The 21,920-nt window shown below is 34.6% G+C and overlaps 1 protein-coding gene across 6 annotated transcripts in view; it reads left to right on the top strand.

Annotated features, from left to right (window-relative positions):
- RALGAPA1 (Ral GTPase activating protein catalytic subunit alpha 1) overlaps nt 1-21,920 on the top strand; it is a 246,928-nt gene that overhangs the window by 120,882 nt on the left and 104,126 nt on the right. For all 6 annotated transcript variants that reach the window (XM_059373090.1, XM_059373085.1, XM_059373089.1 and 3 more), the window contains 6 exons: nt 895-1,023; nt 4,804-4,929; nt 7,796-7,854; nt 9,191-9,299; nt 10,503-10,613; nt 14,269-14,337. In XM_059373090.1, the coding sequence (XP_059229073.1) occupies nt 895-1,023; nt 4,804-4,929; nt 7,796-7,854; nt 9,191-9,299; nt 10,503-10,613; nt 14,269-14,337 (603 nt within the window). The remainder of the gene's footprint in view (nt 1-894; nt 1,024-4,803; nt 4,930-7,795; nt 7,855-9,190; nt 9,300-10,502; nt 10,614-14,268; nt 14,338-21,920) is intronic.

Here is a 21,920-nt window from a genome sequence, read left to right as displayed (position 1 = left end):
CATAAATATTACTGTAGAACATTACTTCAGGGGTTTTGATCCCGGCCATAAAACTAAAAAAAAAAAAAAACTTATGGGAGGCTGTAAGTCATGGTAATGAAACATTTTAATCATGATGGGCTTAAATTTCACTTGCAGTTCATTTGAAGAGCATTAAACTAATTTTGAAAGAGGTAATTATATCTCTCTTCCCCCAAAATGAAAATATTTCTTGCATTAATTTGAAGTGGTTACTTATAGTGTTCTACCTTATAAACATGTCTGAAACAAAATGACACCTTTAATTACTTGTCAGAGAAACCTTTTGTTTAGGATAAATCGGATTGAGTAAGACAGTGTAAAACACTGCATCTTCATGTTGAATTCCAAAGGCAAAGTGAATGAATAACCAAGTTAAGGATACTCCCTCAAAATTGCCTAGGTCTGTATTTCTGAGACTAGATATTTGCCATCAAAGGGCTTCAGTTTATCTAATAAAGAGAATCCCTGCAGTTGTCACATAATAGGTCATGCAACTTTAGAGATCAGAGATCTCACATGGAAGCGAGTAGATGAGAGAAGCAGCCATTCTGCAGTTTAGTTTCATGATACGTGGGTCTTATATTTTCAACCCCCTGAAGCAAAGAGCTGTCCAGCTTCCTCTCAAGTGCAAAAAAAAAAAAAAAAGCTATATTGATGTCAGTTAAATAAATGCTTTAAGTTTACTTTCCTTTGGCAGAATATAATATTAAGCATGGATTAATTAGAAGAATTAAAATTAGTCTTTCCAGTTAGGCAGTGAATAGTAATTGCCTGTTTTACTGTTTCATATGTTACCTTTTTTTAAGGATATTGATTAGCTGATACCCAAGATTAATTTATGATACTCGTTTCCCTTCTTTGCTTACTCCTAAGGATATTGTCAATACAATCATCAAGCACTGCTCACCTCAATTTTTTTCACTTGGTTTGCCTGGTGCCACAATGCTTATTATGGATTTTATTGTAGCAGCTGGTAGAGTGGCTTCTTCAGCTTTTCTCAATGTAAGTTTTTATTTCCTGTTCTTCATAATATAACAGACTGTAGTTAAACAGGACTCAACTCAAAGCAACAAAGGAGGAGCCCTTGTTAATAAGGTTAAAAAGCTGATGTTTAGGAAAATTTACAGTTTAACTGAAGTTACTTTTTTTAATGTAAATTTTGAAACACAAGAAAGTACTAAAATTGAAAAATCGACACATGAGCTATAAAAATGGATTAAATCTGATAAGCAAAACAAAATATAAAATTGAGAAAATCTAAGGAATCAAGTAGAGGGAGGGAAGAAACTAAAGAGAGGGCAATGGGCCATAGCAAAAGAGATGGACCAGAAGTGAGATAATTTGAAAGTGTGCTCTAGGAGGAAACTCTCAACTCTGAAACAGCATGTGAGGATTTTTATAATAGGTATAGTAACTCACTAAAATTGGAACCTGCTCATATTTAAGTATGAGATAAACTAAAGATGAAGACAGTAGCTGGTTTATAGTGCTAAAGAGTTTAGATTTCATCCCAAGGAAAGAATGACTGAGCATTGAGGGATTTTACACAAGGAGTGACATGATCAAATTTCTACTTGAGAAGGATCACTCTGGTGCAAAGTATAAATGAGAAATAACAATTAATTAGAATAAACTAAGAATGTTGGGGAAAGAATAATCAGTCATACTTGACATCATTTTGTAACTTAGAAAGCTGTTTAATATATATTATTTCACTTATAAGCTGTGTAAAAGACCAACAGTGAATGAGAAGGAATTCTCTCTATTTGGAGGATAGTAGGCTGCCTAGTAGAGATCAGTGAGATATTAGGAGGGCTATTGCATGTACAAGGCAGGAGCTCAAAGGACATGTCAGGACTGAAGTGGAAAGCTGAGAGACAGTAGCTTTTACATGTTACTGAACGCCATGAAACTGGATGCATTCACCTAGTGGAAATGTTCACATAAGGGAAGAACCTGTATTTATAGCTAGTTGTTAACCCTGTTTCTCCAGTTCTGTAAGAACAGCGATTGCATCTTACTCATCTTGATACCTCCAGGACCTAGCACAGCACCATGCTTATACAGATATATATTTTTTAAATTGTTGACAACTATAGAATGTAGGGCAATAAATAAGTACCAATAGGAGAAGCTCAATATAAATGGTTAAAAAGCACAGAGTGTAGGGGCACCTGGGTGGCTCAGTTGGTTAAATATCTGACTTTAGCTCATGTCATGATCTCAGGGTCCTGGGATCGAGCTCCATCCACATCAGGCTCCATACTGAACAGGAGAGTCTGCTTCTCCCTCTCTCCCTGCTCCTACCCCATGCTTGTGCTTGCTCTCCTCTCTCGCCCTCTCTTTCAATATAAATAAATAAATAAATATCATTTTTTAAAAAATGGAGTCTAGAGCCAAACTCTAGGGTTCAAATCCTACCTCTGCCATTTAGTAGATGTGAAACCTTGTGCTGATTAATTTCTGTGTGTCTTGGTTTCTTCATTTATAAAATGGAGATAACCTTCCTCATAGGGTAATTTTATAAGGATTAAATTAATTAACTTTTGGAACATGGTTGGAACACTTTGTGGACACTTGTATATGTGCAGTATAAGAGTTTGTTTAATAAAATTAGTTGGTAATTCAGACAAAGGAGAGATCTTTTTTGTATAGGGACGTCAGGAATATTTCGTGGAAAAGATATTTGAATAGTCCTTGAAAGATTATTAGTAATTTTATACGTGAAAATATTGATGAGGGAAGGTATGCCAGGAGGGAAACAAGCATGAATAAGCTGTGTTCTAGGAATGACAAATACTCCCATCTTTTCTTGAAGCAGGTTAATCTAACTAGGGAGTAGTGGACAAAAAGAACAGAAAGGTACTTTAGATCCTAGCTACAAAAAGTGTGGTCTGCACACCAGAAACATTTGGCATGATCTAGGTGCTTGTTAGAAATTCGGAGTCTCAGACCCTATCCCAGACCTACTAAAACAGAATGCACATTTTAACTATATTCCAAATAATTGGTATGGACATTGAAGATTGAGAAGTACTGCCTTAGACTATATTCGGAAAGTCTTGAATGTGAGGGATCAGATGATAATGCTATATTAGATAAACAGTTAAATGTTTTAAATTAGGGAGAGAGATGATTGAATCTGTGCTTTGGCAATATTATAATAAGTGTATTAATCTAGGAGTAGATTAAATGGAAGGCAGGTAAAGATGGTAAATAAATTACAAGGCTATTATAGCATTAGTGTACACAGATTATCAATCTCTTTGATACTGGCACAAGTTGGTAGACCTCAGAGAAGACTGATATACAAACTACTTAATTTTTTTTATCAATTTACTATGGAAACAATTACTACTGAGTAGGCCAATTATTCTAGATGGACTAATCAGCACTTTTCCTGTATTCTCAAGATTCTGCAGGAGAATTAAGCCCTAATGTCCTTACGCATCCATTTTATGTGACTAAATTTACCTCCTGTGCATGTAGAAAGGATGCTAGTTCTGTAACATCCTTACAAAAATTTAAAAAATAGTCATATGTTCCACATATGAAGAACACTTGTTGAGAAAGACTGCATAGGAAGACCAATTATTGCAAGAATCAAACCTGACACCCCATCCCTCTACTATAAGGTTAAGGTTAGTCTTCTCCTCTGGATGATGTTGGAGATATACATTCCAATCTTCATCTTTGGATTCCATTTTAGATCCCATACACATCATCTTCCTTCTGTTAATGGGCAGCTTGTTTCTTCCCCTGACAGACAGATTGTAAAATAATTGATTAGGTTTTGCCTTTCTTAATTATAATCACATTACAATATGCTCCCATTATATCCACATACCTGAACATTCTTAGTTATCTTATCCAACTTTAAATAAAAATCCTTAGCTGATCTCTTTTAAAATGCTGGTTTTTATCAGTTTCACTTTTATAGCTAATTTTTTTTTATTTAAAGATTTTATTTTTCTAAGTAATCTTAACACCCATCTTGGAGCTTTAATTTACAACTCTGAAATCAAGAGAGTCACATGCTCTACCAGCTGAGCCAGCCAGGACCCCTATAACTATTTTTAAATTGGCATGGTGTCTATAAGCTTACTCTAACCTCTTGATGGTGTTGTCTTTTATCTGCAAATCTGGATTATTTTTTAAATATGGAAGTGAGTTGTTTTGTTGATGATCATAATGAAGTACTACTCCACTGCCTCTATAATAACCCTTAGAAACATAAGGAAATCCTTTTGGTGACAGATTGTTGTTTTATGTGAATAGAAGTATTATATCTCTAGCAGATTCGTTTTAGCATTTTTGTTAGGTATTATTAAACATATAAATTGGTATTGTAGGTATTTTAGTTAATAAATATACTAGTAGGTGGGTACTGGTGTTTGGTGGACATGCAAGAAGGTAGAAGAAGAAAAAGAAATGCTCAGTGTTGATACTTCAGAAATGGCTTAATATAGCTAAGGAAAAAAGATGAAAAGTTACCTTCATCTGTAGGCCAAGTATAAATTCTGACTGTATTTAGTAAGTAGTATAGGCAGTGCTTTTCTCATGTACATAATATCATAAAAACCATCTAAACTAGTGCCTGTTTTTGAAGAGACAGTTACTATTTTTATCCTTAGTTACTTTATCTATTCTTAAATAGTGACAAATACAATCTAGTGACATTGAATCATCTGCCCATGAGTTATAACACAGTATGTTATGATGTGTGAGTTGCCTTTAAAATGAAAGTATTTATATTTTTTTCTAAAAAAATCTGATACCTAGGCACCAAGAGTGGAAGCACAAGTTCTTCTGGGATCTTTGGTTTGCTTTCCTAACTTATATTGTGAACTGCCTGCTCTGCATCCCAACATTCCTGATATTGCTGTGTCTCAGTTTACAGATGTTAAGGTAGGAAATCAGATTTTCAGCATTTAAATGATTTTATAGTAACAATGTATGGTAAAATTTGTATTCTTTCTTTTTCTTTGGAAATCCACATAATTGTTAAAGAACATTAACCAGTCATACCCCTCGGACACAAGACTGGAATGTCCATTAGCATTATAGTCTTTTTTGTGTTGATAACTTCTTTGGAAACATTTTCTCATTATTGTATCCATTCATATGTCAGTATCTTAGGATTCTTTCATTCACTCACAGAACATTTATTGAAATATCCCATGAGGCAGGTACTGTGCTACTTCTAAGGCATCTAAGCAGGTTGATATGGCAATAAATCTGCAAACTTGACTCTCTCTTTATTTCCACATGTGAATATATCCAACAATGTAATGGAATATTCTGTTTTGCTGTAGGAAACTGGAATTGGGGCGGGGAATCTGTGTACCTGAAGCATTATAGCTCCTGAACAGTCATGCTGATAATCAATTTTTAAACTTTTGCCTTCTCTGAAAGAAATTTCTTCAGTTTGCTGGATTTCTGTATATACTTTCATACCACCCATATTTCTCTTTATGACATTTATTATATATAATTACTTGTTTAGTGTTTGATTTATGCTTCAGACAAATAACACAAAGTCTTATTTACTGCTGTATCCTCAAAGCTTAATATACTGCTTGGCATCTGCTACTCTAGAAACATTTGTTGAACAAGTGAATTTCACTTACACATAAAATTGTATAGCTCAGTGCAAATTTGTAATAACAGTTAATAAAAACTATAGAAATTGAGTTTTGGTCTTCAGAGATGTAGTGTCTTTGGTTTCTTCTGTTTTCAGAAGATCCTGAAGTCAGGGATAGGTAATAGTTTTAATTTGCTTAGGCAGTTTTGAGGTCTCTAGGGATTAGCCTAGCTACTACATACGATCTGCTTTTCAAGAGTGGCCTTATTGTCTTCTGGCCATTATATAGACAGTAATGGCTTAAATTATTTAAAAAATCAAAACAAACTTTGGGGAAGGGGTATCTCCAAAATAAAAGCTAATTCTAATAATGATGAAGACAGCAGAAATCTCAAGAAAATGATGATTATTCTATTCTTAGCCCGAAAACTGAGGATTTAAGGGAAAATTACATGCCATAGTGGTCATATTTAATTTTTACATTTTCACCCAAACCAGCTCTCTGTGTATTTTAAACTGCAGTCACATAGCCGCATGGAACATACCATGCTGTTTTTCAATTTTGTGCTTTTGAAAATGCATTTCTTTCTGCTTAAAACATCTATTATGTAGACCTGTTTTCCTCTTCTTGTCTTTCTTAATCACCCCCACACAAATAATCTTAGTCTTTGACCTTGATCATTTGTCAAAATCCTGTTTACTTAAGACCCTTTTGTGAAGTCTCCTATGACTTTCCAAAGTTTAACTGTTTGTTCACATAGAACCTTGTATATGTCATCTTGTGTTAATAATTGTTAACAAGTCTTCCTCCCTCCCTGGAATATAAACTTCTTGAGAATATGTACTGCATCTTAACCATCCATTTCTTTCCAGCATTTAAGACAGGATCTATTGCATAGAAGCTCTTGAGCTTAAACAAATAGATATGTCCAAAGTACCTATTAATTACCAGCCACTGGGTTTGATGCTAAGTTTGCAGAGATAAGTAGAAAAGTTACTCCTCCTAGGAGCTTACAGTCTATGTAACTGATAAATGCTTTGTGAATATATGAATGAATGAATGAAATAATGATTTTTTAAGAAAAGGAACAAATAGATTCTTAATTATCATGCCTAGTGGCATTCTTGTTTTCCTCTTCTTAGCCACTATGGTATTTGACCCATGTTGATATTCCTGACCTTCCTAAGTCTTTTCAACTTTGACTTATGTTGCACAGATCCATCTTGATTTATTACTTGTTTTTCTAAATATTCTAGGACTCCTTAATAAACTAGTGTTCTTTCTCTGCCTGCTAAACATAAACTTACTATAAGATCCTCTTTTAGATAATTGTTTTCTCTTTATTCTCTTTTGAATATTTTATTCATTTATATAATTTTAACTATTATTTAGCACTTACCCCTAAACTCAAACATTGTGATGTTTTACAAATTATCAAAAAAAGAGGAGGCTTGCTTTTAAATAAAGATTTCTCAAAGTTTTGAAAAGATGCCCATACTTTTAAGCAAGTAAATGTTTTAATTTTTATAGTGAGCTTTTTATTAATTTTTTAATCAGGAAAAAAGATTCTTTTTGAAACATACATATTTGGTTGTAAATTTCAGAAATCGTTTATTTTAGTCTTTTCGTGCTGCTGTAACAAAATACTACCAAAAAAAAAAGTACTACCAACTGGGTCGCTTATGAACAATAGACATTTATCTCTCATAGTTCTGGAGGCTAATAAGTCCAAAATCAAGCCTCCAGCAGAGTTGCATTCTGGTGAGGGTCCTCTCACTGGTTCATAGCTGGCACCTTCTCACTGTGTCTTCACAAACTGGAAGGAACTGAGTTCTTTGGCAGTCTCTTTTATAAGAGCATTAATCTCCTTCATAAGGGCTCCATCCTCATGACCTAAGCACCAGCTAATACCATCATCTTTGGGGCTAGGATTTTAGCATAAGAATTTGGGGGGGCACAAATATTCAGACCATATTAGTGTTTTTTTTAAATTTAGATAATTATATGAATAATATTGGACCCTATTAACAAAGTATGCACATGAGAATAAAGATTGTTTTATTTCACTGTTTATCTCTAGCACGGGGCACAGTGCCTGGGCCATAGTGGCCATTAAATAAATATTTGAATGAGTGAATGAATGAATGAATGAAATCTTAATCATTACTGATGTTTCCCCTTTATTTTAGGAACTCATAATCAAAACTGTATTAAGCTCGGCAAGAGATGAGCCCTCTGGTCCTGCACGGTAGGCCAGATTCTCCCCTTTTTTTTTTATTTTTTTTTTATTTTTAAAGATTTTATTTATTTGAGAGAGAGAGACAGAGAAGGCACAAGTTGGGAGGAGAAGGAGAAGCAGGCCCCCCACTGAGCAGGGAGCCTGACAAAGGGCTTGTTCCCAGGACCTCCAGATCATGACCTGAGCTGAAGAGAGGTGCTTAACTGACTGAGCCACTCAGGTCCCCCTGGTAGTTTTAATAGTAAATAATTTATTAGCATTAAGAAAGAATTTCTCATGTGCTCTGTTCAGGAGGAAAGACATTCCTGCATTGAATTATTCTAAAATTTAACATTCTACAAAATTTAAAATTAAATTTAAATTTTAAGAATGTCAGTATCAGGGCATGCCAAGTATACCATGATACTAGAAGGAGTTGACTTTTTTAGGAGTTGAGGGAGCCGGTATGTACTTCATCAGAAGCTTATACATAAATACACTAATGAAATTTTTACTGATTCTGATTATCAAGTAACTCCCTTCAAGCTGAAACTCCGTTGAAACAGGGAAATGAAGTTTCACAAGATGTTAAGAAATAGAAAAAATTCTACAAGTTCTGTTCCTGTTGGAAACCCTTTATAAAGTATATGAATTTTATTTGTATTGCCAATTTGTTTTACAACAAATTTGTAGCTAGCTGTGTTAAATATAAGAATTATGAAAATAATATTTAGGGGCACCTGGGTGGCTCAGTCAGTTAAGTATCCAAACGCTTGATTTTTGGCTCAGGTCACGATCTCAGGGTTGCAAGATTGAGCCCCTGCTCAGGCTCCGTACTGGGCATGGAACCAGCTTAAGTTTCTCTGTCTCCCTCTCCACTGTGCTTCCCCTCTTCTCTTAAAACAACAAAACAAAACAAAGGAAGGAAAGAAAAGAAAGAAATATTTGGCTTATCCCATCAGCTTCGTGCTTTTTTGCTTAAGTTCATTTTGTGCTGTCAGTAAAATCACTTTCTTTTTTTGAAAGCAGGTTACATATTTGGGAAGCTTTATGGGAATATCAGTTTATTAATATGTGTTTGTTTCAAAGATCCTGTGTGTTATCCCCACCTGTGGGCCTGGTAGTAAATTATGATTGAAAATCAGGCATTAAGTTGGGGTCATTTGCTTTCCTCCTACTTACCCTTGCTTAAGAAGAGCTAATATACAGAGTAACAAATTGATTGATTCACTTAAGCAGTGCATGTTTATTCTAGATTGGTTGGTTGTGGATATTTTGGTTGTGGTGGTGCTTTTGGTGGTGATTGCATTTCATTTAATGGCTCATCTCCTTCTATTTATATCATTGTTGGTTGCCCTTTTCGCAGATGTGTAGCATTGTGCAGTTTAGGTATTTGGATTTGTGAAGAACTAGTCCATGAGTCTCATCATCCTCAAATCAAGGAAGCTCTGAATGTAATTTGTGTTTCCTTAAAGGTAAAAAAGAAAGACCTATCCCAATATACATGGAATATATTAATATAGTATAGAATGCAGGACTATTTTTCTCCAAATGTCAATTATATATTGTGTCCTTATAGAATAAAATATTTGAGAAATGTGTTCATTAATTTTATATTACATTATTTCTTTGATCCTGATCTTTTCCTTCAGAGTGGTCCTTCTCTTGAACTTAGGATATCCTAGTTATAACCTATTTTATCTCAACTTTTTATGTCAGTTAACAACATATATAGGTTTTTTTTCCTAATCGATATTTTTGTAACCTACTCTTTAATCCTTAATACTTCTGAATTCTTGAGCTGTTTAGTGTTTTGGCTTTATTATTCAAATTAAATGCTCCTTTTGTAACCAGAGTAAGATTTGTTAAAAAATAATAACCTAATTACTTGGAGAATCTGAGTAAATTTTTTGCTTGTGAAAGTATGCATGATATTATTTTTGTCTTAAAACTTGCAATACAGTATATATATAGACCTCTAAACATAAAACGTACAAATATTATTTGACAAATATTTCTGAGTATGTTTGAGGTGGTTTGCTAATCAGAGTGAGGGACCACTCGGAATAAAATACAACTGTATACACTAGATTCAAGAGATTATTAATATGAGGCAGAAAAGGATTAAAATGAGAGTAATAAAACAGAAAGCTGAGAGAACCAAATGAGTGGGTGCATATAACATGCTAATTGAGGTCAGAGGAAGCTGAGATCACTTTGACTTAAGTAATAGAGAAGACTTTGGAAAGAGGATATGTGAGGTAGTGGGGGAGATTTGGTCATAGAGAGTTAAACATAACAAGTTTGAATTTATGCCACTGAAGAGTCATCCAAGAGCTTTAAGCATAGAGAATGTCAGCATCAGTGCAGTTCTTTAGATTAATTTGAAAGTAAGTAGATTGGAATGGGGAAATGATTGATAAGGAAATTAGCATTTTATAGGCTATTGCAGAAATACAGGTAAGAGAAAAATAAAGAAAAAAAACTTTAATGGGGACAGACACTCAAAATTAAAAATGAAGTTAATTGCGTTTTAGGATGTGTGGTGAATTTTTGTTTTGCAGCTGTATATTTATCTTAATATTTTAATAAACATAAAATTGCAAAAAGAAACATATGAAATTTAAAGTTTTTCAGCAGCTAATGCATTAATGAATATTTTGTTGTTGTTATTACAGTTTACTAATAAAACAGTAGCCCATGTAGCTTGTAACATGCTTCACATGCTGGTTCATTACGTACCTAGACTTCAGATTTACCAGCCTGATTCTCCCTTGAAAATTATTCAAGTAAGTATTTCTCATTTATTATGACCCTGTTAAATATGATAAATTTACTCCTATATATTTTAACATGTACCTAAAAAAGTATAATGAGATCAAGACATTTTTGAGAGCAAATAACATGTGCATATTTTGCCTTCTTTAATAATTGTTTATTATTTCATATTTTTGTATCAAATTTATTCATATACTATTCAGAGTATATGTTTATTTAAAAAGCCACATTATAAAATATCTTTTTTTAAAAGCATAAATTTACCTACACACACACACACACAGGAACGTCTGGAAAGACAAGAGTAGATTTCATTTTATTTCTCTCTCTCTCTTTTTTTTTTTTAAGTAAGAATGGGGCTTGAAACTCACAACCTCAAGGTCGAGAGTCACATGTTCTGGGCTCCTGAATGACTCAGTGGGTTAGAGCCTCTGCCTTTGGCTCAGGTCATGATCTCAGAGTCCTGGAATTGAGTTTTGCATTGGGCTCTCTGCTTGGCGGGGAAGCTTGCTTACCCTGTCTCTCTGCCTGCATCTCTACATACTTGTGATCTCTGTCAAATAAATGAATAAAATCTTTAAAAAAAAAAAAGTTACATGTTCTACCAGCTGAGCCAGCCAGGCACCCTGAGAGTGGATTTCCTTATTTTTCCCCCCAGCTTTATTGAGAAATAGTTGACAAATGTATGTATTTAAAATGTAGAACATTATGATTTGATAATTGTGGAATGATTACCAAGGACAAGATAATTAACACATTCATTACCTCACATAGTTAAATGTTTGTTTGTTTATGGTGAGAATGCTTAAGCTCTGCTCTTAGCAACTTCCAGATATTCAGTAAATGATTAACTATAGTCACCATGCTTTTCATTAGATCCTTAGAACTTACTGTTGTTATAACTTAAAATGTATACCTTTTGACCTATAGCTCACCATTTCCCTCTTCTCCTCCCAGCCCCTGGCCACCACTATTCTATTCTGTTTCTGTGAAAGCAGCATTCTTTTTTATTTTATTTTTTTAAGATTCCACATACAAGTTTGTTACATATAGTACTTGCCTTTCTCTGTCTGGCTTATTTCACTTATAGTAATGCTTTTCAGGTTCATCCATGTTGTCACAAATGACAGGATTTCTCTCTTTTTTTTTTTTTTTAAATTTTATTTATTTGACAGATAGAGATCACAAGTAAGCAGAAAGGCAGGCAGAGAGAAGGGGGGGGAAGCAGGCTCCCTGCTGAGCAGAGAGCCCGATGTGGGGCTCGATCCCAGGACCCTGGAATGACCTGAGCCGAAGGCGGAGGCTTTAACCCACTGAGCCACCCAGGCGCCCCCAGGATTTCTCGTTTATGGCTGAATAATAATAATCCATTGTGTGTATATACACACATATTTTTAAAAATTCGTTTATTCTTTGAAGGACATTTACATTGTTTCTGTATCTTTGCTATTGTGAATAGTGCTACAGTGAACATGTTGTGCAGAGATACTGATTTGATTTCCTTCAGAAATATACTTGGGAAGTATATTTCCTTCAGAAAGGAAAGTATATTTCCTTCAGAAATATATTTCCTTCAGAAATATACTTAGGAGCAGGATTGCTGGATCATTATGGTAGGGTTTTTTTGTTTGTTTTGGTTTTGATCATATGGTAGTTACTATTTGTAATATTTTGAGGAACCTCCATGTTGTTTTCCATAAAGGCTGTACCAGTTCACATTCCCACCAAGGTGTGTATCAGTTTTCTTTTTTTCTACCTTCTTGCCAACATCTGTTATCTCTTGTCTTTTTGATAATAGCCATTCTAACAGATGTAAGGTGATATCTCATTGTGGTTTTGATTTGTATTTTCCTCATGATTAGTGATGTTGAGCACTTTTTCATATAGCTATTAACCATTTGAATGTCTTCCTTAGAAAAATGTTTATTCAGGTCCTTTGCCTGTTATAAATTGGATTATTTGCATTTTTACTATTGAGTTTGAGTTCTTCATATATTTTATGTATTAACCCCTTATCCAATTACATGGTTTTTAAATACTTTCTCCCATTCCTTTTCAATTTATTGCTTCCTTTGCTGTGCAGATGCTCTTTAGTTTGATGTGGTCCCACGTATTTATTTGAGCTTCTGTTATCTGTGTTTTTGGTGTCTTACCTAAAAAATCAGTGCCAAGACCAGTATCAAAAATATTTTTCCTAAGCTTTCCTCCAGGATTTTTTGGTTTTAGGTCTTAAATTTAAGTCTTTGATTCATTTCAAGTTAATTTTTGTCAATGGCGTAAAACAGGGGTCCAGTTTCATTCTTCTGCATGTGGATATCCAGTTTTCTTAACACTATTGATTAAAGATATTGTCCTTTTACTATTGTACATTCTTGGTGCTCTTATCAAAGATTAGTTGACCGTAAATATGTGGGTTTAGGTTTTAGGCTCTCTATTCTCGTCCGATGGTCAGTGTGCCTGTTTTTATGTCAATGCCTTACTGTTAGTACTGTGTTATGATTACTGTAGCTTTATAATGAAGCTAGAAATCAGGAAGTATGATGCCTCTAGTTTTGTTGTTCCTCAAGATTGTAGGTTCTTTGGGGTTTTCTATGGTACCATACAAAATTCAGGATATTTTTTGTTTTTCTGAGAAAAATGCCATTAGAATGTTGATAGAAATTACATTGACACTCTAGATCACTATGGGTAGTATGAACAATCAAACAATATTCTTCCCATTTATAACATGGAATGTCTTCCCGTTTATTTGTGTCTTCAATTTCATTCATCTGTGTTTTAATAGTTTACAATGTATGGATCTTTTACCTCCATGTTTATATTTATTCCTAAGTATTTCATTGATTTTAATGCTACTGCAAATGGGATATCTTTCTTAATTTCTTTTTCTGACAGGTCATTGGTAGTATATAGAAACGCAACTGATTTTTGTATATTAATTTTTAATCCTGAAACTTGACTGAATACATTTATTAATTCTGACACTTTTTGGTGGATTGTTTAGGGTTTCCTAAGTATGAGATGATGTCATCTGCAAACAAATAATTTTACTTCTTCTTTTCGGATTTGGATGCCTTTTAATTCTTTTTCTTCCCCAATTGCTATGCTAGGACTTCAGGTATTACGCTGAAGAGAAATAGCAATTGTGGGCATCCTTGTCTTGCTCCTGACCTTAGAGGAAAAGCTTTTAACTTTTTGCCATTGAGTATGATGTTAGCTATTGGTTTGTCAATGACCTTTATTATCTTGAAGTACATCCTTCTGTAACTAATTTGTTGAGCAAAATAGATTTCTTGAGTGATAGAATTGCAGATGATTTTTAGAAATTGTTTTGCTCATCTGTATACTCTCATTTTTCTATGAGCATATTTGTCTATTTAAATATATTGATTCATGAGTTGAATTTGTAAGAAATCCATTTATAGTGGACAGACTTTATATGATTTTGGTTCCATACATATGAGGATTATAAATGACTGATAGTTAAGAATACTTGAAAAACTTACCTATTAAAAATTATTTTGAAGTAACAGTGTTAATGTATTTAGGATTTAAAAATGTGGATAAACTTTCATTAGTAGATTTTTTTTATCACTTCACCATTAACATTTAAGTTTTAGGATGCATCATTTAACATATTTTGAACTTTTTTTTCTTTGCTGACAGATCCTGATAGCCACCATTACCCACCTTTTGCCAAGTACAGAAGCTTCATCTTATGAAATGGATAAGAGGGTAATTTAAATTTTGTTTTATATTTGATATGTGTTTAGTAAAATATTTATGTTTGAAAACTGCAAAGATATATATATTTACATGGTAAATATTAATTCATCTTGTGCTTAAAAATTACTATGAGAAATATATCTTTTAAAATTTATTATTTTTTTAAAAATGTTAAACCCCAAATTACAAAATCTTTTTTTAATTAACATGTAATCTATTGTTTGTTTCAGGGGTACAGGTCTGTGATTCATCAGTCTTACACAATTCACAGCACTCACCATACCACATACCCTCCCCAATGTCCATCACCCAGCTACCCCATCTTTCCTACTCCCCACCTCCCAGCAATCCTCTGTTTCCTAAGATTAAGAGTCTCTTAAGGTTTGTCTCCCTCTCTGGTTTTGTTTTGTTTCATTTTCCCCTCTTGCTTCTCAAATTCCTCGTATCAGTGAGATCATACGATACTTGTCTTTCTCTGATTGACTTATGAAATATATCTTTACATTATTTAAAAGTAACTAAATTGTATTTTAGTTCAAATTTCAAGTTAATCACGGTCATTTGTAAAGTCTTTGAATCTCAGGATTGTGAGGAACCTTGGAGGATATTTTGTTCATTTATAATTATTTCTCTTTATCCGGCCAAATTATGGTCTTGTTTATGCCTGAAAATTAGTAATTATGAGGAATTCATCAACTCTGAAGGTAACCATATATCTTTATATAGCTGTTACTGGTAGAAAATAAAGAAATTTCCATTAAGGAGAGTACTTGTAATAGAGTTACAGCACATAGAATAAGGCATACCCTTTGGCCACAAAAAGTTCTAGATTACATTTACATCAGTAAATCCATTATGAGACTCCTTTAACTCTTTCAGACATTGTCTTTGTCAATCTAAAGTTTCTATTTGGTCTCTTTTCATAGTTTCCATAGCTTTCCTGAAATCTACATTTCTTCATCAATTTTATCTGTCTTTTCTTTTAGATTTTTAACATATTTATCATAATTATTTTAAAGTAATGACTTTAAATTCTGCTAAATTCAATATCTGGGTTATTGCCATGTTTATATCTATTGAAATCTTTTCCTCTTGACTATGGATTCCATTTTCCTGTTTGTGCATATGTCTTAGTTTTTTATTATACATTAGGCATTGTACATAACATGTTATGAACTCTAGAACTGTGCTACCCAGGATAGTGACTACTAACCACATGTGACTTTAAATTTAAATCAAAATTAAAAAAATAAATAAATTCAAAGTTTATTTAAAAATTTAATTTGCTTATTTGTGCTAACCACATTTCAAGGGCCAAATAGCCCCGTGGACAATGTATACTATTTCCATCATTTCACAAAGTCTGTTAATCAAGGCTGCTCTAGATTCTGTTCATTTCCTCTGAAAATTATTTTATTCCTTTCCATTTTCACGTCCCAATCTTGCATTCTATTCCCCATATCTGTGTCACCATCTCTTAATCATATGGTGTTGAAATCTCAAAAAAGCAGAGTTATTGGAGAAGGATGAATTTCAGTTTCCATTGTGTTGCATGTAAGGAATATTGCCTAGTAAAACCACCAGCAAAGCAACTCTGTATACCTAAAGTAGTAAATTTGAAGCTAGAAAAAAAAATTACTGGTATCATCAACACATGAGTAGTATTAAACTATGGGAATATATATTTTTACTTAAGGAGAAGTTACAGAGTAGGAAGAGTTATTAGCAAAGTAGAACACCTTGAAAAATAACAGAGCAGGGGCTCACCAAAATAGAAAATAGAGACATAGAAGGTTCCTGAATTTTCTTCCTCCTGTGGATGCACAGAAGATGCAGCTACACATGGAGCATTTCTCTCTGAGAGAAATCCAGAAACTAGTTGAAAGATCCTACACATCTGCTAACTGAGAAAATACCCACATCAAAATATGTAGGAAACATTGAGGCACATTCTTGTAATATACCCCACTGTTGGCACAATCTGGAGAGAACGCCCAACTGCTGGGGTCTCTCTGAGGAGAGAAGAGTTTAGACCACAAATCTAGCACCCGAACTTTTAAGTCTGCCACCCCAGGGATGGGCTTCTAAATCACTTTGCTCTGAAAGCCAACAGGGCTTGTATTCACGAGTCCCCCAAAAGTATAGGGAAAAAAGGAACACTCTTTAAGACTGTGAGCATGTGCTATCCATATTCCCCTGGGTTTCAGTGCAGGGGGAAGAGGCATTCTTTCCCTATAAAGAATTTGAATGCGTATTTTCCCAACTGCTGCTTGAGGGTCTAGCTTCTTTTTTTTTTTCTTTTTTTTTTTTTTAAGATTTTACTCATTTATTCGACAGGTAGAGATCACAGGTAGGCAGAGAGGCAGGCAGAGAGAGAGAGAGGAGGAAGCAGGCTCCCCGCTGAGCAGAGAGCCCGACGTGGGGCTCGATCCCAGGACCCTGGGATCATGACCGGAGCCGAAGGCAGAGGCTTTAACCCACTGAGCCACCCAGGCGCCCCAAAGGTCTAGCTTCTAATCAGCCTTCATCCAGATGCTGACTGCAGTCCTCCTGGAAGCCCGTTAGAACCAGTGGGCAGTTCCCCTGTCGTCTTCCTCTGGCTGGCTCCAACAATAAAACCAGGTTTCCAGCTTTTCCCTAGAAGGAGCTCGTCGACACTAAATGAGTGGCTCCCAAATCACCTCATTCTGGCAGCAGACAGAACTTGGCATTCATGAATTCTCTAGAAACACACAAAACAGAGGTGGTTCTATTTGCGCGAGCACTCCCAGCAACTGTTTTCTTTGGCTTAGCACAGAATGAGTAAGCAAAAATAGCCAGCTCTCAATTTCTCTGTTAGGAGTTAGACTGCATAGCTAATATTGCAACTTGACCAGCTGAAAGTCAGCTTTCCAGTTAGCCTGGATCCGGGAGCTGAAGGGGTAGGTCATTAGTAGTCCTTCAGGAGCCTAAATAAGTATATTGGCATTTCCGACCCTTTTAGGACACAGCTTGGATAGTCATGGAGGTTTGAGGGACAGCTAAGAGCTTGAGCCAAGCAGCTGAATAGTCTCAGCCTGGCTGAGACTTATATAATTGTAAAATATAATATATAATTGGAACACATTTCCAATTATATAAGTATCTTATAGGAAGACAGTTTGAGACTATATAAATATCCTATTATTTCTTAAACCTTTACTAAGTAGTTTTGCTAGCCATTGATAACTCTTATCAGAATTAAATGTTGTTATGATAGTTCCAAATGGTGATTTCTTAATTCTGTCATTATGTTTACATTCATTATTTTTCTGTGATAAGGAAGAACTTTCTCTTGTCCCCTATCCATCTTACTATGGTGAGATCATGATTCTTTCTTTATGCAGTGGATTGTATTCCTAGTTTTTTACTATCATTATTTATTTCAAAGCTCAAAATGTTCCGGATTTTAGCCAGTGGGAATGCCCTTTAAATTGTCTTCTTTGTCCTTTTTGTCATATCCTCCTTATTGTTCTTTCAACATATCCTTAAATTCTGTTACTACAGAATTTTTCACTCCTCTTGTATTTTCCCTGACGCAATACTGGAATTAGCCATTTCCCCAAGGAACGTTGGTTCCATTGAGTGGAAATAAAGATCTAGGAACTAGGTGTTTACATGGTCAGTGGGTTGTCGGGTTTTTTTTTTTGTTTTTTTTTTTTTAAGTCCCTCCCAACAGAGTTAAAAAATAAATAATATGTACACACACAAATATATAATATGTATTTTATGTGTGTGTATTAAAACACCGTGAGTTTGCCTTGACACCTCTGATTCTAGTCCAACACCACAAGGTTCAGTCTGTCCTCTCCTTTTACTTATTTGTAACTAACTGCCCCAATAATGAGAACCTGGCTCCCATACGCAGTTATCCACAATGTGTTTACTTCTTTGTGCAGTTTTAGAAAAATAAAGGCAGTTTCAGAATATATTTATGCCTGTATATAGTTACCAAGAGAGTATATAGTGCAAAAGTTCTGTTTAAAAGTTATTTAGGTTACTTCTCCCTCCATTTAGCCTCATTTCAGTGTGGTTATAGACTTCATTTGAAATATAGTTCAGATTATTTTTTCAGTTTATATTCCTAAATTTTAGTGTTTCTCCCTGTTGTTCTCAGGTTTTTTTAGTTTATGTTTTATCCATTCTTTATTTCTGTACAAGTGAGCAGATAACATTTATAATTTTTTTTCTCCTTGTCAAGAGTCATATTTTAGATATTCTTTGGTGCTTTTTTTTAAATTTATAGGATATCTTAGAAATTCACAATACTTCATAAAGATCTTTTGTGTTCTTTTTTACAGCTATATAACTATATAGGATTATTTCTCCATTATGTGAATGTACTGTAGTTTATTCAACTCACTGTCCTATGTGTGAATGAATAGGGTTTTTTTCAGAATTTTGCAATTGCAAAGAATGCTTCAGTGACTTAACTATGTGCCTAATTATACTTTTACATAATTGGAATGTGTCTTCAAGGTATATTCCTAGAAGTGGAATTTCTGGGTCAGAAGGTAAACAGATAGGTAATTTTGTTAAATATTGGCATTCCCAGAAGCAAACTGTGAGTGTGTTTGCCCAGAGTCTCAACCACACAGTGTGTCTTATTTGGAAATTTTTGCCAGTGTGTGGGGGGAACAATCTCACTGTATTTTTCATTTACCTTGCTCTTTTAATAAGTGAGGTTGAATATACCATTTACTATTTTCATCCCTAATTTTTATTTTTGTGAATCATCTATTCATTTCCTCTTCCTTTAAAAAAAAAACTTATTTATTTAATATGCGTAATCGCTATACCCAGCATGGGGCTTAAACTCACAACCCCGAGATGATTAGTCGCATGCTTCACCATTTGAGCCAGCCAGGCGCCCCATCTATTTATATCTTACATTTTCTGTCAGGTTTAGTATTTTCCCCTCAAATTTTATGTACTAGGGATTTTAGCTCTTAACTGTGATATATGTTACAGATATTTTCTTTGCCCCACCCCATTTGTCTTTTGCTTTTGTTTATGGTGGACTTTTTTTTATTGTTTCTTGTGGGGGGATCAAGGAAAAAAATTAGTTTTTATGTAGTCAGTTTCTTTTTCGTTGTGTCTGAATTATCAGTCATAGATAGAATGCCTTTCTCTGTACCCTAGATAAGAGGATTCTTCTAATACTTGTATGGTTTCATTTTTTTGTATTTTTATCCCTCACCCATTTGAAGTTTATTCTGTATGTTTTGAGACAGAGATACAATTTTTGTTGTTTTTCCAAGTGGATAACCAGATTAAAAAGTTCTCTTTTGCCCTTTAGAGAATAATCAATTTATGAAATTACTTGGTTCTGTTTTTTCAGATTCTGTACTATAGGTTTTCAGACTCTTAGTGACAAGATCTCTTTAATACTGTTAAATATTATTGAAGATTTCAAAGGACTTTTTTTTCATATGGGTTATATTGCCATACCTTAGAAGTACTTGGTTTTGGTTTTAGACTACCACAGTAGAGTGAATAACTCAGTAAAGCAAGCCAAATGAATTTTTTGGTTTCTCGGTGCATATAAAAGTTACATTTAAACTGCACCTTAATCTGTTAAGTGTGCAGTAGAAGTATGTCCCAAAAAACAGTGTATAAACTTTAATTTAAAAATACCTTCTTGTTAAAAATATGCTAACCATGATCTTAGCTTTCAGTGAATTGTAATCTTTTGCTGGTGGAGGGTCCTGCCTTAGTGTTGATGGCTGATCAGGGTGATTGCTGCAGTTTGGAGTGGCTGTGGCAATTTCTGAACATAAGTCAACAATGAAGTGTGCCACATTGATTGACTCTTTTTCTCAGTTTCTCTGTAGCGTGCAATGCTGTTTGACAGCATTTTACCCATAGTATAGAACTTCTTTCAGAGTTGGAGTAAGTCCTTTCAAACACTTTATCAGCTGCATTTATGTAGTATCCTAAATCCTTTGTTGTAATTTCAACAGTCTTCACGGCATCTTCAGGAGAAGATTTCATCTCAAGGAGCCACTTGCTTTGCTCGTTCATAAGCAGGAATTTCTTACTCATTAAAGTTTGGTCATGAGCTCGTAGCAATTCAGTCACCTCTGCAGGCTCCAATTCTAGTTCTCTTGGTAATTCTACCAATTCTGCTTCTTCCGCTGAAATCTTCAGCTCCTCAGTGTCATCCCATGAGGTTTGGAATCACTTTTCCAAACTCCCATTAATGTTGATATTTTTTACCTTTTCCCATGAACCATGAATGTTTTTTTATGACCTCTAGAGTGGTGAATCCTTTCCAGAAGGTTTTCAGTTCACTTTAGATCCTTCAGACGAATCACTATCTATGGCAGCTGTAGTTTTATGAAATGTATTTCTTTCACAATAAAACTTGAAATAAAAATTTCTCCTTAATCCATGGGCTACAGAATGGATGTTGTGTTAGCAGGCATGAAAACATCATTATTCTTGTTGTGCATCTCCATCAGAGCTCTTGGACTTAAAATACTATATACATGTATAAAGCACAGGGATAATAGATGTAGCATAATTCTTTTTTTAAATCCTTTTTTATTAATTATTTTCATTAACATATAATGTAGTATTTGTCCCAGGGGTACAGGTCTGTGAATTATCAGGCTTACACTCTTCACAGCCCTCACCATATCACATACTCTCCCCAATGTCCAAAACCCAACCACCCTCTCCATACCCCTCTCCTCAGTTTGTTTTGTGAGATTAAGAATCTCTTATAGCTTGTCTGTAGCATAATTCTTAAGGGCCAGAGGATTTTTGGAATGGTAAATGAACACTGGTTTCAACTAATGTCACTAGCTGCATTAGCCTCTACTGAAAGAGGCAGCCTGTCCGTTGAAGCTTTAAAGCCAGACTTTGACTTCTCTCTAGCTATGAAAGTCCTAGATGGAATTTTCAAATAGAAGCCTGTTTTGTATACGTTGAAAATCTCTCGTTCAGTGTAGCTTATCTTCTGGATAGCTTGCTGCAGCCTTTTTATCAGCATTTGCTACTTAACCATGTTACAGAGATGGCTTCTTTCCTTAAACCTCACAACTCAGTCTCTTCTAGCTTCAGACTTCTCTTCTGTAGTTTCCTCACCTCTCTTAGCCTTCACAGAATTTAAGAGAATTAGGGCCTTCCTCTGGATTAGGCTTTTTGACTTAGGGGAATTTTGCAGCTGGTCTGATCTTCCCTCCAGACCATAAAACTTTCTCTATGTCAGCAATACAGCTATATTGCTTTCTTATTAACATTCATGTGTTTACTGGGGTAGCACTTTTGCTTTCCTTCAAAACTTTTCCTTTGTATTCACAGCTTGGCTGTTTGGCACAAAAAAACCTAGTTTTCAGCCTGTCTTGACTTTCAACATGCCTTCCCCAACATGCCTAGACTTAATTTCTAGCTTTTGATTAAAGTGAGAGTCATATGATTCTTCCTTTCACTTGGACACTTTAGAGGCCATTGTATGATTATTAATTGTCCTAATTTCAGTATTGTTGTGTCTCAAGGAATAGGGAGGCCTGAGGAGAAGGAAGAGGGATGGGGGAATGGCTGGTTAGTGGAGCAGTCAGAGCACAGTG

Source organism: Mustela nigripes, chromosome 13, assembly GCF_022355385.1.
Source record: "Mustela nigripes isolate SB6536 chromosome 13, MUSNIG.SB6536, whole genome shotgun sequence".
In the NCBI taxonomy this organism is placed as follows: domain Eukaryota; kingdom Metazoa; phylum Chordata; class Mammalia; order Carnivora; family Mustelidae; genus Mustela; species Mustela nigripes.
The sequence above is the reverse complement of the archived record's forward strand: the minus strand, read 5'-3'. Positions and strand labels throughout refer to the sequence as shown.